The sequence below is a fragment of the Ornithorhynchus anatinus genome, chromosome 4 (genome assembly GCF_004115215.2).
Source record: "Ornithorhynchus anatinus isolate Pmale09 chromosome 4, mOrnAna1.pri.v4, whole genome shotgun sequence".
In the NCBI taxonomy this organism is placed as follows: domain Eukaryota; kingdom Metazoa; phylum Chordata; class Mammalia; order Monotremata; family Ornithorhynchidae; genus Ornithorhynchus; species Ornithorhynchus anatinus.
In genome coordinates this window covers 7,631,269-7,647,432 of record NC_041731.1, presented here as the reverse complement: position 1 = coordinate 7,647,432, position 16,164 = coordinate 7,631,269, and the positions used below count along the sequence as shown (strand labels likewise).

Genomic DNA, 16,164 nt, shown 5'->3' with positions numbered 1-16,164 from the left:
CACATGCCCTGTGCAGAGATAACAAGACACTGGATCTCTTCCCTAGGGAAGGAGCTCCCCCTGCCCTGGATTTCATTGATTCATTCAGTAGTATTTATTGAGCGCTTACCATGTGCAGAGCACTGTACTAAGCGATTGGAATGGACAATTGGGCAATAGGTAGAGACAATCCCTGCCCATTGACTGGCTTATGCACTTCACAGATGTTTTATTAACAGACTCTTCAGAGCCGCAGCCCTAGGGTTGAACTGTTTATCCGCCCGATTTACTTATTAGCCCGGGGTAAGAAATGGCCGGTTGCTGCAGCAGTGGAAAATGGGAGAAGTAGGTTGTTTCAGCTCCTCCTCTAGACTGTAAGCTGCTTGTGGATAACGAACGTATCTACCAACTCTGTTATATTGTACTTTACCAATATATTTACCAATATGTAATTTACAACTCTGTTATATTGCACTTTACCAGTATATTTACCAATATGTACTTTACAACTCTGTTATATTGTACTTTACCAATATATTTACCAATATATACTTTACAACTCTGTTATATTGCACTTTACCAGTATATTTACCAATATGTACTTTACAACTCTGTTATATTGTACTTTACCAATATATTTACCAATATGTACTTTACAACTCTGTTATATTGTACTTTACCAGTATATTTACCAATATGTACTTTACAACTCTGTTATATTGTACTTTACCAATATATTTACCAATATGTACTTTACAACTCTGTTATACTGTACTTTACCAATATATTTACCAATATGTACTTTACAACTCTGTTATATTGTACTTTCCAAGCACAGTGATCTGCATGCAGTAAGGCATTCAATAAATATAATTGATTCCAAATACCTAGGAGTTAACACCTGTTTATCCCCAAAGAAAGGTGACTCTAGCAAAAAGAGCCCTTCTGATTGCTTTCTGCCACCTGCAAGCCAGCTGAAATTAAAGGCAAACCCAGGAAGATGTGAACCTGTGCGTGCACCAAATATGCAGCAAGCCAGACTCGAAAATAGGTGAGCCCTACTGAGAGCTCACCTCCTCCAAGAGGCCTTCCCAGACTGAGCTTCCCCTTTTCCCTCCGCTCCCCCTTCACCTCCCCTCAGCTAGGCCCCCTTTCCCCCCTTTCCCTCTGCTCCTCCCCCTCTCCCTTCCCCTCAGCACTGTGCTCATTTGTATATATTTTTATTACCCTATTTTATTAACGAGGTGTCCATCCCCTTGATTCTATTTAACCGTCATTACGTTGTCTTGTTTTTGTCCGTCCGTCTCCCCCGATTAGACCGTGAGCCCGTCACTGGGCAGTGATGGTCTCTATCCGTTGCCCAACTGTCCTTTCCAAGCGCTTAGTCCAGTGCTCTGCACATAGTAAGCACTCAATAAATCCTACTGAATGAATAAAACGGGAGTCGGGAAAGAGCGGGGCGACCCGTCACCGCGGTGGAGTGTATCCACTGGACCGGGGAAGGTGAGGATAAATGTTGGTGTTTTTTAAGCGCTTACTATGTGCCGAGCACTGTTTTAAGCGCTGGGGTAGTTACAGGGTCATCAGGTTGTCCCACGTGAGGCTCACGGTTAATGCCCATTTTACAGATGAGGTCACTGAGGCCCAGAGAAGTGAAGTGACTTGCCCACAGTCACACAGCTGAGAAGTGGCAAAGTAGGGATTTGAACTCATGCCCTCTGACTCCCAAGCCCGGGCTCTTTCCACTGGATGAGGTTGGTCTCCCCGCAGAGGCCTGAGGGTGACGGGCAGTATCTTTTGCCCCCCGAGCAGAGAATGGCTGGTCACCATATTTAAAGTTGGTTTCCTCGTTTCCCTCTTTTTGTGAAGAGAGCAGGCTGAGGTGCCAGGGAGGAGATGGAGCTTTAGGTTGCCCAATGCCTCGTATAATCTGTAATGATAATGTTGGTGTTTGTTAAGCGCTTATTATGTGCAGAGCACTCTTCTAAGCGCTGGGGGAGATACAGGGTCATCAGGTCGTCCCACGTGAGGCTCACAGTTCATCCCCATTTTCCAGATGAGGTCACTGAGGTCCAGAGAAGTGAAGTGACTTGCCCACAGTCACACAGCTGACAAGTGGCAGAGCCGGGAGTCGAACCCATGACCTCTGACTCCCGAGCCCGGGCTCTTTCCACTGAGCCACGCTGGAATAATATGGGAGAGCAGGGTGTGGGGGTAAAGGGGGAAAGGAAGTATATATTACTTATTGCCTTATTTATTTTGTTAATGAGGTGTATATCTCCATGATTCTACTGGGAAGCAGCGTGGCTCAGTGGAAAAGAGCCTGGGTTTTGGAGTCAGAGGTCATGAGTTCAACTCCCAGCTCTGCCACTTGTCAGCTGGGTGACTGTGGGCAAGTCACTTCACTTCTCTGGGCCTCAGTTACCTCATCTGTAAAATGGGGATTAACTGTGAGCCCCACGTGGGACAACCCGATTCCCCTATGTCTACCCCAGCGCTTAGAACAGTGCTCTGCACATAGTAAGCGCTCAACAAATACCAATGTTATTATTATTACTGATCTTGATGATGCTATCTTGTTTTATTTTATTCTGTTCTGCTCTGTCCCCCCACGTTTAGACTGCGAGCCCGTTATTGGGCGGGGATGGTTTCTCTCTGTTGCCCAATTGTCCATTCCAAGAGCTTAGTACAGTGTTTTGCACATAGTAAGCGCTCAATAAATACTCCTGAATGAATGAACCCTTACTATACCCTTAAGTATACCCTTAAGGGTAATTATACATGGTGAGATTAGAACTGTGCTCCAGAGCTTTGCACATAGTAAAAGCTTAACAATTCCATTATTATTATTATAATATTCAGGTTTGGTGTGGCCCAGGTAAGAGGAGGCCGCCCAGATTGGCTAAATTTCCCAGAGTGCCGCGCGGCACAATGTCAGCCGCCCGGGCCGATTGATCGGGGGACTACATTTCCCAGAATCCTCGGCGCTCCCCCCGGTCCCATTGGTCGGGGGACTCCATTTCCCAGAGTCCTCGGCGCTCCCCGCCTCCCTTGGACGGGGGACTACATTTCCCAGAGTCCTCGGCGCTCCCCGCCTCCCTTGGTCGGGGGACTACATTTCCCAGAGTCCTCGGCGCTCCCCGCCTCCCTTGGTCGGGGACTACATTTCCCAGAGCCCCCCGCGCACCTCCCCCCCCCCGGGCCCAGTGGTTTGGGAACTACATTTCCCAGAGCCCTCCGCGCTCCCCGGCGCCACGTGTCCGGAAAGCAGCGTCGAGCAGATAGAACCTGGAGCGGAGCTGGGGCTGCAGGAGAGGTGAGAGCAAATATTAATAATTATGGTATTTGTTAAGCGCTGACTTTGTGCTAAGCGCTGGGTTTGATGCAAACTTTCTCCATCCCCACTCACTCTAAGCTCAGTCCTGAGAGGATAATAATGTTATAATGTTGGTATTTGTTAAGCGCTTCCTATGTGCACAGCACTGTTCTAAGCGCTGGGGGAGACACAGGGGAATCAGGTCGTCCCACGTGGGGCTCACAGTCTTCATCCCCATTTTACAGATGAGGTCACTGAGGCCCAGAGAAGTGAAGTGACTCGCCCCCAGTCACACGGCTGACAAGTGGCAGAGCCGGGATTCGAACTCATGACCTCTGACTCCAGCCCGGGCTCTTTCCACGGAGCCACGCTGCTTCTCCGGGGTGGCTCGGTGGAAAGAGCCCGGGTTGGGGAGTCAGAGGTCGTGGGTTCGAATCCCGCCTCCGCCACTTATAATAATGGCATTTGTTAAGCGCTTACTAATAATGATCATGTTGGTATTTGTTAAGCGCTTACTCTGTGCAGAGCACTGTTCTAAGCGCTGGGGGGGATGCAGGGTCATCAGGTTGTCCCACGTGAGGCCTCCAGTTAATCCCCGTTTTACAGATGAGGGAACTGAGGCACAGAGAAGTGAAGTGACTTGCCCACGGTCACACAGCTGACAGGTGGCGGAGCCGGGATTCGAACCCATGACCTCTGACTCCCAAGCCCGGGCTCTTTGCACTGAGCCACGCTGTGCTGTTCCAAACGTTGGCACACTTAGCTGTGTGTCTTTGGGCAAGGCACTTCCCTTCTCTGGGCCTCAGCGACCTCATCTGTCAAATGGGGATGAAGACTGGGAGCCCCACGGGGGACAACCTGATGACCTTATATGTATCCCAGCGCTTAGAACAGTGCTTGGCACATTGTAAGCGCTCAACAAATACCGTCACTAGCAGCATGGCTCAGTGGAAAAGAGCCTGGGCTTCGGAGTCAGAGGTCATGAGTTCGACTCCCGGCTCTGCCACTTGTCAGCTGTGTGACTGTGGGCAAGTCACTTCACTTCTCTGGGCCTCAGTGATCTCATCTGTAAAATGGGGATTAACTGTGAGCCTCACGTGGGACGACCCGATTACCCTGTATCTCCCCCAGCGCTTAGGACGGTGCTCGGCATATAGTAAGCGCTTCACAAATACCAACATTATCATTATTATTACTATTAAGGCACAGGGTGGGTGGACCAGAAAAATGCAGCATCTGTAGGAACCCGTGGCTCAGTGGAAAGAGCCCGGGCTTGGGAGTCAGAGGTCGTGGGTTCAAATCCCGGCTCCGCCGCTTATCAGCTGTGTGACTTTGGGCAAGCCGCTTCACTTCCCTGTGCCTCAGCGGCCTCATCTGTAACATGGGGATGAAGACTGTGAGCCCCACGTGGGACATCCTGCTGACTTTGTATCCACCCCAGCGCTTAGTACAGTGCTTGGCCCATAGCGTATAACGAATACCGTCATCGTCGTCCCCGTTTTACAGATGAAGTGGCTGAAGGGAAGCGAAGCCCAAGGTCACACGGCAGCTAGGTGGGGGAGGCAGGATTAGAACCCACGGCCTTCTGACTCCAGGCCCGGGCTCTAGCCACTACGCAAAAATGTAGGGGTTGAGGCGAGAGGAAAGCACTTAGTACAGTGCTCTGCACGTAGTAAGCGCTCAACGATGTTGGTATTTGTTAAGCGCTTACTATGTGCCGAACACTGTCCTAAGCGCTGGGGTGGACACAGGGGAATCAGCTTGTCCCATGTGGGGCTCACGGTCTTAATCCCCATTTTACAGAGGAGGTAACTGAGGCAGTGAGAAGTGAAGTGACTTGCCCAAAGTCCCACAGCTGACATGTGGCCGAGCAGGGATTCGAACCCGTGACCTCTGACTCCAAGGCCCGTGCTCCTTCCACTGAGCCACGCGGCGTCTCTAATAAATGCGCTCAATAGACGCGATTGAATGAAGACTGGGGTGGGAAGGGAGCCTAATCAGACGACGACTCTCCCCTGCCTTCGAAGCCTCATGGAAGGTCCATCTCCTCCAAGAAGGCTTCCCAGACTAAGCCCCCTCTTTCCTCCTCTCCCACTCCCTTCAGCGTCGCCCGAATTTGCTCCCTTTGCTCTCCCCTCCTCCCAGCCCCGCGCCGCTCATGTCCATATCTGTCATTTCTTTGTATTGATGAGTGTCTCTCGCCGCCCCCAGACTGTAAGCTCGTTGTGGGCAGGTTCCCTCTTCATCTCCCTCACTCACAACTTTGTCCCGGGCCCTTGTTATCCTTTCTACCCTCCCCTCAGCCCCTCCTCTCTTAGTCTTCAGGGCTCTCCATCACCTCGCCCCTTCCTACCTCTCCTCCCTTCTCTCTTTCTACCGCCCACCCCGCACGCTCCGCCGCCCGCCTCCTCGCCGTCCCTCCGTCTCGCCCGTCCCGCCGTCGACCCCCGGGCCGCGTCCTCCCGCGGTCCCGGAACGCCCTCCCTCCTCGCCTCCGCCGGACCGATTCTCTTCCCCTCTTCGAAACCCTACTTTAAACTCACCTCCTCCGAGAGGCCTTCCCAGACTGAGCTCCTCTTCTCCCTCTACTCCCTCTACCACCCCCCCTTCACCTCTCCGCAGCTTAACCCTCTTTTCCCCTCATCTCCCTCCGCCCCTCCCCCTCTCCCCTCCCGTCCCCTCGGCACCGTACTCGTCCGCTCGACTGTATATATTTTCGTCACCCTATTTATTTTATTAATGAAATGTACATCGCCTCGATTCTGTTTGATCGCCGTCGGTTTTTACGAGATGTTCTTCCCCCTGACTCTATTGATCGCCGTCGTTCTCGTCCGTCCGTCTCCCCCGATCGGACCGTGAGCCCGTCAAAGGGCGGGGACCGTCTCTATCTGTTGCCGACTTGTTCATTCCGAGCGCTTGGTACAGTGCTCTGCACATAGTAGGCGCTCAATAAATACTATTGAATGAATGAATGAAGCGAATGGCGTGGTGGGTTTCGATCAAGCTCAGGGTGTGGGAAGTTCCAATGGGATCCGAGGAACCTGGCCTCACCCCGCTGTACTGGGTGACCTCGACCTGACGTAGTCCCTCTCTGGGCCTGGGATCTTCCATCCGGACCGGGGAAGGGACAGACCGTCCTTCCAGCTGCCGACACCGTCAGAAGCTCCTTACCTCATCGAGGGCCGGGCCAAATTCATTCAATAGGATTTACTGAGCGCTTACTACGTGCAGAGCACTGTACTAAGCGCTGGGAATGGACAGTTGGGCAACAGATAGAGATGATCCCTGCCCGTTGACGGGCTTACAGTCTGATCGGCCAGATGCCCGGCTCTAGCAGCCATTTCCCATGCTCTCGCCCTGGGGGTTAGGCCTCGGTTTTCAGTAGAGTGCCCTGGGGCGAGAGGGAAAGTGTCCAATTCTTTTTATTTATTATTGGAATTTAAGTTCTTACTGTGCGCCAGAGACTGTACCAAGCACTGGGGTAGATTCAGGTTAATGAAGTTGGACACGATCCCCGTCCCACGTGGGGCTCCAGTCTTCACCCCCGTTTGACAGATGAGGAAACTGAGGCCCAGAGAAGTGAAGTGACTCGCTCAAGGTCACACAGCAGACACGTGGCGGAGCCAGGATCAGAACCCAGGTCCCTCTGACTCTCAGGCCCGGGCTCTCTCCGCTGGGCCCAGCTGCTCCCGGTCTAAGTCTTGGTCCCCTGCAGGTGCTGCGGTCATGGCGGAGCCAGCCGGGACCAGCCGGATCCTGGTGACGGGGGGCTCCGGGCTGGTGGGGAAAGCCATCGAGAAGGTGGTGGCCGAGGGAGCCGGCCGGCCTGGAGAGGAGTGGATCTTTGTGTCATCCAAGGACGCAGACCTCGCGTGAGTGCTTCCCGCCCCTTCCCCACCCCCACTTTCCGGTCCCTGCGGTTTCTCCTGACCCCTCCTTGCATCCCTCCGGGGTCCGGGCAGCTAGGAGCTGGAGTCCAGTCTGACCAGCTCTTCGGCCTTGGGATCGGCGCGCTCTTGGGCTGGCGTTTGGGGACAAGGTCTGGGTTGGGACTCGCTGGCCCGGGGTGAGATTATCTCCGCTGACACTTGTCACTCCCGCACCTGTGCCGAGACCGCCCTCTGCAAACACCCTCCCCGGTCTCTCTTGGCCCATCCTGCACCGGGAAGTTGGCCCTAAGATGCCACCTGCTCACCCGCCAACTGGCTCACCTCGCAGAATTTCAGTTTTGGCCCCTCCGATCCCCGGCAGCTTGGCCGAGCCCAAGGAGTGGCTCCAACCGCCCTTCTGTCCCACCCCTTCTTATTTCTTCCCCCTGCCGCACCCAAGGAGTCCAATCGTCCCGTTGCCCCTGGAAGGTGGGAGGGACGCCGTCGCAGGTAGCCCGAGCCCCAAAATCCAATTCACCTTGTCGGCTCCGCTCAGGTGGAACCTAGGGGCAACGGCTAATTGAATGGGCCGAGAGGAGGATGCGTAAATAGAGCGGAGGAAAGACACGGGTCGTCTCCCAAGAATATTCGCCTCCACCATCCCCTCTCAAGCCCGTGCGGTGGTGACGACCACCCAGCCAGGCAGAAGTGCTCAGAAAAAGCAGCGATGGGGGGGTGAAGGCTGGAACTCCCCCAGCCCGTCTCTCCAGCAATTCAGTTAATTTCTTCCCCTCTGTGACCCTTCAAAGATGTCCCCCTCCCCTCTCCCCCAACCCGGGGCTTCCGCACCTAGGAGAGCTTCTCAGAAAAGTGACCGGAATGAGGTCCGGTGAGAGGAGGCAGCCCTGCTCCTCACTCCGGCGTCACCGGAGACGTTCGTATTAATGTCTTTCTCCCCCTCTAGACTGTGAGCCCGAATGGGCAGGGAATGTGCTTGCTAATTCTGTTGAACTGTACTCTCCCAAGGGCTCGGTACAGAGCTCTGCACGTAGTAAGAGCTCAATAAATACGATTGGTTTATTGACCGATCACCTGAGTTGGCCTTCTTGGGCTCCCTGATTGCTTTCCCTGCCTAGAGATGCGGGCCAAACCAGAGCCTTGTTTGAGAAGCACCGGCCAACTCACGTCATCCACCTGGCAGCCATGGTGGGAGGCCTCTTCCGGAACATCAAGTACAACCTGGATTTCTGGGTAAGGAACCTTTCTCCTTCCTCTGGCCTTCTCGCCCTCTCTCTCTCCCAAAGAAATGGCTAGGGAGGAAGAGACAGCCCCTGAGTGGCAGGGGGAAGAGCCAGCGATGGCTTTGCCTTGGCTCCGACCCCCACTATTGTTTAAAACGAGCAGCAGGGAGCATCGGCTCCCCCTCCTCCCTGATCCACGCCCTGTCCTGAGGCGGCAGGATCGGCTGTGACATCCACGGCCCGATTAGGGGTTAGGGGCAAGTAGTCAGGGGGATTTCCCAGTTAGGGACTTCAACTCCATGGGATGAAGAAGGCCATTTCCCCTCACGGCCCTGCCCTTTGGAAACGGTTGAGACAGAAATGGAACTAAGCCCGTCAATGGGCAGGGATCGTCTCTATCTGTTGCCGACTTGTCCATTCCAAGCCTTTAGTACAGTGCTGTGCACATAGTAAGCGCTCAATAAATACTATCGAATGAAGGAATGAATGAACCAAGATGACACCTTTTTGTTTTCCTGCCCCTCCCCCCTTCTTTTCCTATCTTCTAACTTTTTCTCCTTTCCCATGACCTTCCAAGGCCTCCCTACCTTACAATTATTGGTTGTGCCAAGCTTTTACCGAGCCCCGTGACACTGTCTCCTTCTGCCTGTTTCCAGTTTCTCTTCCCTGCTGCCTCGATCACAAGACGTCTGGGATTGGGGTGGCTTAAAAGGGATGGCTGGGTCTTTAAACCCCTCTTCTTCCCCAACACCTCACTTTCCTCCCCCCTCACCCCCCCAACCCTTTCTCCCAGAGGAAAAACGTCCACATCAACGACAACGTCCTCCATTCCGCCTACGAGGTGGGAGTCCAGAAGGTGGTGTCTTGCCTCTCCACTTGCATCTTCCCTGACAAGACCACGTACCCCATCGACGAGACGATGGTAAGGTCCCAGCCGGGTGCCGGTTGGGTAAACGGGTCTTTGGCCCCTTTCCCCTGGGGAGCGGGGCACTGTCCTCAGGGTGGGAGCCCAAACAGACCAGCTTTGTTTTTAGGACCTCACGGCTCAACCTCAACTGAGTCAACAGATAAGAGGTCCGGTTTGGGGATCTGTTGTGGGGTGGGGGGAGTCAGAGGCGATCCCCACCTGTTTTCTCCCCCGCCCTCCCACCCCGGCGGCCCCCTCGTCTTCCTCCAGCCGCTAGCAGCGGCTGGCTCATTGCAGCTGCCGAAACTCTGGGGAGAGCCACCCGTCGCCACGACCGAGGAGCTGTGTGCGAGAGTAAAGCATTCAGCTGCTGCCGCGAGTGGTCCCCGGGGGCTCGGCAAAGCCAGGGTTGAGGAAGCTTGTTTGTGGTGAATCTGCAGGGAATGGGACCCGGGACCTGCCTTGGCCTCCAGTGCTGATGCTGAGGGGAGGTCAGTGTGACGTGTCAGACTGGCTCACTGGCTTGCTTACCGCTGTCTTTCCCCAAAGCAGGAATCTAATAATAATTATGGTATTCGTTAAGCGCCTACTATATGCCAAGCACCGTCCTAAGCGCCGGGGCCGATACAGACTAATCAGGTTGAACCCCGCGGGGCTCACGGTCTTAATCCCCATTTGACAGATGAGGCACAGAGAAGTGAAGTGACTTGCCCAGAGTCACCCAGCTGACAGGCGGCGGAGCGGAGATTAGAAGCCCCGTCCTCTGACTCCCCAGCCCGGGCTCTTTCCGCGCTGCTTCTCTATCGTAATACCGATGGTATCTGTTAAGCGCTGACTATGTGCCAAGCACGCTTCTAAGCGCTGGGGAAGATACAAGGTAATCGGGTTGTCCCACATGGGGCTCACAGTCTTCATCCCCATTTTGCAGGTGAGGTAGCTGAGGCCCAGAGAAGTTAAGTGACTCGCCCAGAGTCACCCAGCTGACAAGCGGCGGAGCCGGGATTAGAACCCACGACCTCTGCTCGGGGCGCATTCCAACCTCTGGGAATGAAGATTCCTCCCCCTCCCCCATCTCCCGTGGCTCCCGAGAACAAGCTAGGGAATGGGTCTGGAAGGCTGCTCAGCACTAGGCCACTAAGTCACTGCTGCTTCTGATGCCGTTTATCTGAGGAGAAATAGCCGAGTCCCCCCGCAACGTGTGGCCCTGGCTGTCGCCCCAGACCGAGACCCAGTTATTTTCCAGAAAAGGCGAGGCCTAAGCTCAGCCCGGGATGGGACAGACAGAGCAGGAGCCCGGAGGCAGTAGGGGCAGAAAGGAGAGGGAAGGGGAAAGGTTCCCGGGCGGCAGGGTGGATCCCGTCGACCCTCTGGGATTCCTTCCGCCCCTTCTCCCTCCGATCCAGATCCACAATGGCCCGCCCCACAGCAGCAACTTCGGCTACTCGTATGCCAAGAGAATGATCGACGTGCAGAACAGGTACGTTCCCTTTCCGCCTTCGCCGCCGTTCAAGAACAAGAAAGAAGCTCCTGTTTAGGAGGCTCGAGGGGTGGGAGACGCCGCGGGGCTACTGGGTTCTTTCTCTGAGGTTAAACTGAGAGGGGAAGGTGGGGGGGACTCATTGGGGTCCCCTGTCTCTGCCTCCTTATTGTCCCCGGGTCGGCTGCCGATCAGTGAGTCGAGTTGAGCGCTTGCCGTGTGCAGAGCGCTGTGTTAAGCACTTGGGAGAGTACCGCGTAGAGTCGGTGGACACCTTCCCTGCCTACAGGGAGCTTACAGTCTAAGCTCATTGCAGTTAGACTCATTACGACGAGCCTGCCCTCTAAGCACTTGATATTCACCCCGCACTCAGCCCCTTAGCGCTTATGCACATATTTCCTCTTCCAGGCTGCCCCGACTCTACTGTAGTGTACTTTGTCTAGCGTTTAGTTCAGGGCTCTGCGCTCAGTACACAGCCCTATTTGATCCCCTCCCCGCCCCACAGGGGTTACTTCCAGCAGCACGGCTGCCGCTTCACCGCCGTCATCCCCACCAATGTCTTCGGGCCCCATGACAACTTCAACATCGAAGACGGCCACGTGCTTCCAGGCCTCATCCACAAGACCTACTTGGCCCAGCGTGAGTGACCGGGTGGTGGGGCGCGAGGGGGAGGAGGGTGCCGCGGCTCGCACGCTGAGCAGAGAGCTGGGGGCTGCCGTCCTCCGACCCTAAGTGCCGTCGCCTTCGGCGGGGGGCGGCTGGGGCTCTGGTCCCCCGAGGGTGGGGAAGGCAAGCGGGACTCCAGGCTCCCTTCGGCTCCTCCTGCCCTACTGACTCGGAGGACCGGAGTGCGGGTGTGTCCTGCCTGCGTAACTGCAGAAAGCCACACGCCCTGCCCTGTGAGCAGAGGAGGAGCCAGGACCCAGGGCCCCAACTCTCCCCTGGCCCCGGTTAGGGCCCTGCTGGGCGGTGGGGCACGGGTTCCGCCCATCAGGCACCACTGTCTCGCCCGTCCTGTGAGCAGAAACCGCCGCCCCGTGAGCATCTTCTGTACCAATTTGTGAAAGGTCCTGGGTCTCCTCCCAGGAGCCCTGCCTGCTTCAAGCCTCCACTGTCCCTTTTAACACCGAAGAGGTTCCCAGGAGGGGTGCGGGGCCTGACCTTGGGGAGGGAGTCAGGCAAGCGGGGCCTTGATCCCACTCTCGATGACCATTCCTGCAGGGGATGGTACAGCGCTGACCATCTGGGGCACAGGAAAACCCCGCAGGCAGTTCATCTACTCCCTGGTAAGTGCTGGGATTTCTTAGTTCCTCTCTAGTGAGTTGCCTGGGGAGGGGAGAAACAGAAATTTCAGCCCGGGGCATGGCAGGCAGGCAGGCACTCTTCCTTCCCTGGTCGTTCCACTCTGTTCTTGGCACCGAGTTCAGGGTCGGGAGGGCCCCGGGGGTGTTGAGGGTGGGGGTTTGCAGCCAAATCCAAGACCCAACCGGGGCCACTTGTCATCCAGCTGGATTATACCACGTGTTCATCCTCTGCCACGTAGAACGCTCCGATCTCAGTCTTCATGTGCGTGTGACTGAGAAACCCTGGAGCCCAGGGTCCCCCAGCCACCTCCTCTTATCATCAACTCAAGAGGCAACGTGTGCCCCCCACCCCCCCACTGAAACCAGAGCCACCAAGGGCTTGGGGGGTTGGGGGGTTTGCAAGGTCGGCAGAGAGGATTCTCTGTTGTTCTGGATGGGCAGGCCGCCCCGTCTTCCCTTCTTGTCCGGGATCCGTTGGGGCTCCGGGTGAGACCAGAGCAAGAGCTGTCTCTGAGGCTGCGGCGCCTTCTTCACCCCTGCGTCTGAGGGCTGAGGGACGGTCAGCCTTCACTCTGCCTTCTGCAGAACCCGGGGTCTCGTAGCAGGTGGGTGGGAGGGGTGTCCATCGAGGTTTGCAGTCCCCCAGGACTGAGGCTAGAAGGGCCCCGTTCCCCTCCCGATGATCCTGCTGCCCTGTGTGTCTCCAGGATTTGGCCCGCCTTTTCCTCTGGGTCCTGCGGGAGTACGACGAAGTGGAGCCCATCATCCTGTCAGGTACGGCTGCCCATCTCCCCCTCTTTAACTTCCTCTCTCCTTTCTTCACACGAAGGGACCAGGTCCCTGGGTAAAGTTCTGGGTACCTATTTTAATGAGAACCCCCGACTCCGAAACCTTTCCACCTTCCCGCCTCCACCTCCTTCCCAGATTGGAGCCCCGCAAGGGCCTGGCCAGACCCACCCTGTGAGCCGCTGATCCCCCAGCTCTTGAGTGCCCAGATGGGGCTAGGCCAGACCCACGCAGGGCTGTGTCCTAGGGTCCCCTGAGTCAATATAACCTGGAGGGTGGGGGGCGGGGAGCTTCCAGGGACCCGGCGGGATGCCTGGGCTGATCTGATCTGATATCTTTTCCCCGTGTAGTTGGCGAGGAGGATGAAGTGTCCATCAAGGAGGCAGCAGAGATCATCGTAGAGGCCATGGGCTTCAAGGGGGAGCTCACTGTATCCTTTAGCAGACCCGGTCGGCTGGCTCTCGGTGGGAACGGGGAAGGTACCTTCCCCGGAATCAGAAACCACATCCAGTTTTACTGCCGTTTCGGTCCAGCGCCGGCATCCCGGGGCCCAGCGGGCTGGGAGAAGGAGAAGGGAGCGGAGCCGGGACTAATGGGAAGACAGGAATGGAGTGACGCCAGCCGGGGCAGTCTCCGCCACATTGCCACCCAGTCTGGGTCACCACGGTGAGGCTAGCTTTTGTGGGTGGGGGGTGAAGGTATGGAAGGCAGAGGGAAGTGCCAGGGTTTGAGGCCACTTCCAGAAACCGTCCTGGAAATGGGGAGGTCCTGGGCTGGGGAGGAGCGGGATTCCCATGAAAGGCCCGACTGGGAACCTGAGGGAGGAGGGAGGGAAAGCAGAGTGGGAATGAGAAGTTCAGCCTCCGTGAGATGGGGGCCCAGGAGTTGGGCTGTCTGTGACCCCATCCTGTCTGGGCATTATTGGTGAGGAAGGTGAGGAGGAGGAGAAGGCAGCGGCCCACAGCCGTTTGCAATAATCGGAAGGAGGTTGCCGAAAGGCCCCGCACTCCGACTGTCTGTATGACGGTGCTGCTCCTGACGCAGAGAGGCAAATAATAAGCCACAGAGGGGAGAGAGCATCTTGGGATCGCCAAGGAGGATCAGCCCCGAAAGTGCTGTCCTTGACCCCTTGCCGCGGACAGTTCGACACCTCCAAGTCCGATGGGCAGTTTAAGAAAACCGCCAGCAACAGCAAGCTGAGGCGGTATCTCCCGGATTTCCAGTTCACCCCGTTCAAACAAGGTGAGGAGTGGTGGGGGGAAAGTGATGGCGGACTGAAACGGCTCCCTGGTTTTCTCCTGGGCCGCCGGTCCGCCCCGGTTCTCCAACCCGAAGCAGAATGCCAGCCTTTCCCCTGTCACGGCTTCCCAGTCCACAGGTGCTGAGAGTTAGATTGTAGATTGTCGTAGCAGAGTTTGGAGACACATTCCCTGACCACAGTGAACTCACGGTTTAGAGGGAGAGACAGACGCTAAATAAATGATGGATGTGTACGTAGTGTTGTGGGGCTGAGCCCCAGACTGCTTGTTTTGTTCTGTTTTGCTGTCTGTCTCGCCCGTTTAGACTGTGAGCCCGTCATTGGGCAGGGATGGTCTCTCTCCATTGCAGAATTGTCCACTCCAAGCTCTTAGTACGGTGCTCGGCACATAGTAAGCGCTCAGTAAACACCATTGAATGAATAAAGGGTGAAAATCAAGTGCAAGCCCGGAAGCCTCCAGCTCAGTTTGGCTAGTCAGGGGCAGAGCGTTGATCTATCCTGAGGAGATTGGCAGAAGTGCCAAGACTGAGATCTGCTCTGTGAAGCAGGTATTGTTTCTCAGAGTTTCCTTGGGGCCCAGTTCGCAGCCCCCGACCTGAGCAGGCGAGCAGAGCCAGCGCTCGGGGTTGCTTGACCTCTGGGCTCATTGCCTCTTCTGCCCATTTCTTTTTTCAGCTGTGACAGAAACCTGCGCGTGGTTCAACGCCAACTATGGGCAAGCTCGGAAGTGAACCCCTCACCGAGGCCGTCCCCCCCGCCTCAGCTTCTCCTCTAAAGCCCCCGCGCTGCCGCTCTGGCCAGTGCCAAGAAACGGGCTTCAGGCTGGAGGCCAGGGTTGTGGGTGGCCCTAGTTTTTCTTAGAGATTCACAGGGTTGGAGAATGGGTCGGGTGAAGCTGCTGCCAGGGTTGAGGACGGCCGCCCTCGGCCAGCGGCAGATTTCGGGAGAGGGGCTTTTCCGCGATCGGAGGTGGGAGGCTGGAGGCAGGGCGTTGGTTACCCCGGGGCTACTCCGGCTGGAACTGGAACAAAGGTTTTCCTACCCATTTTGCAGCAGGCTGCAGCCTGCAGCTGGGCAGAACCCTTCCTATGTACTCTGACGGCCTCCCCTCAGACCCCCCTACTCCTCCTCCCTCGTCCTGGGGGGACGACTGTGCCTGGCTCGTGCGTACTTTTGGGGGTGGGAGCCCAAGCACCTGAGCCAGGACTGATCCTCTCAGGACCGATGGCAGGGTTCGCTCCATCCCCCAAGTTTGGAATCGTGTATTCCATCCTTACCTCTGTAGGAGACTCCTGTCTGAACCCTCCTCCTTCCCCATCCGTACTCTTGGGCTACCTGGATTCTTTGTTCTGTTTTTTTAATCACTTGAGCCCCTTTGGAGATTGAAATAAATTGCATTTTCACAGGCTGGCTCTGCTCCCCTCTGGTTGTGTTCTGGGGCAGGACCTAACTTCCCGTTTGGGGGACTTTCAGACCTGGGTTCGAATGAGACCAGTCTCTGAGGGGAAAATAAGTCCGGTTCCACGCACTGGGAATGACTGCCTGGTGAGTGGTTTCTCTAGGCAGACCAGCCTGCCCGCCCCCTCCGTGGCCTTCTAGGTGGGTGCCCCGAGTTGACCCTCCCGCCAGATTTTTCCGGGTTTTGTCGTAGCAAAACTGCATCCCCTTCCTCCTCTCACGTCCCAAGAAGGGTGCGTGCAGCCTGTTCTGGCTCTAGACTATAAACATGCTATGGGCAGGGAATGTCTGTCGTTACATTGTCCTCTCCCAAGCGCTTAGGACTGTGCTCTGCACACAGTAAGCACTCAATAAATAAGATTTAATGAGTGAATGAATGTTGCCCCAGAAGAGTTGACTCGTTGTAGAACCGCCTGCTGCCATCTCTGGAATAAGTGCTTGGCACATAATAAATGCCATTTAAAAAAAGAAGAATTGTGGTATTTAAGGGCATACTGGGTGCCAGGCAGGATACAAGGAAATAGGATTGGACTCGGTCCCTGTCCCGCATGGGCGCAGTCTTAATCCCC

At 55.8% G+C, this 16,164-nt stretch overlaps 1 protein-coding gene across 1 annotated transcript; it reads left to right on the top strand.

Annotated features, from left to right (window-relative positions):
• Positions 1 to 3,196: 3,196 nt before the first annotated feature.
• GFUS (GDP-L-fucose synthase) lies at positions 3,197 to 15,547 on the top strand. Its single transcript, XM_001518781.5, has 11 exons — positions 3,197 to 3,295; positions 7,011 to 7,167; positions 8,301 to 8,415; positions 9,199 to 9,327; positions 10,716 to 10,789; positions 11,295 to 11,428; positions 12,011 to 12,075; positions 12,801 to 12,867; positions 13,230 to 13,309; positions 14,022 to 14,121; positions 14,813 to 15,547. The coding sequence occupies exons 2-11, from the start codon at positions 7,022 to 7,024 to the stop codon at positions 14,866 to 14,868; spliced, it is 966 nt and encodes a 321-aa protein (XP_001518831.3). The 5' UTR covers positions 3,197 to 3,295; positions 7,011 to 7,021; the 3' UTR covers positions 14,869 to 15,547.
• The last annotated feature ends 617 nt before the right edge of the window (positions 15,548 to 16,164 follow it).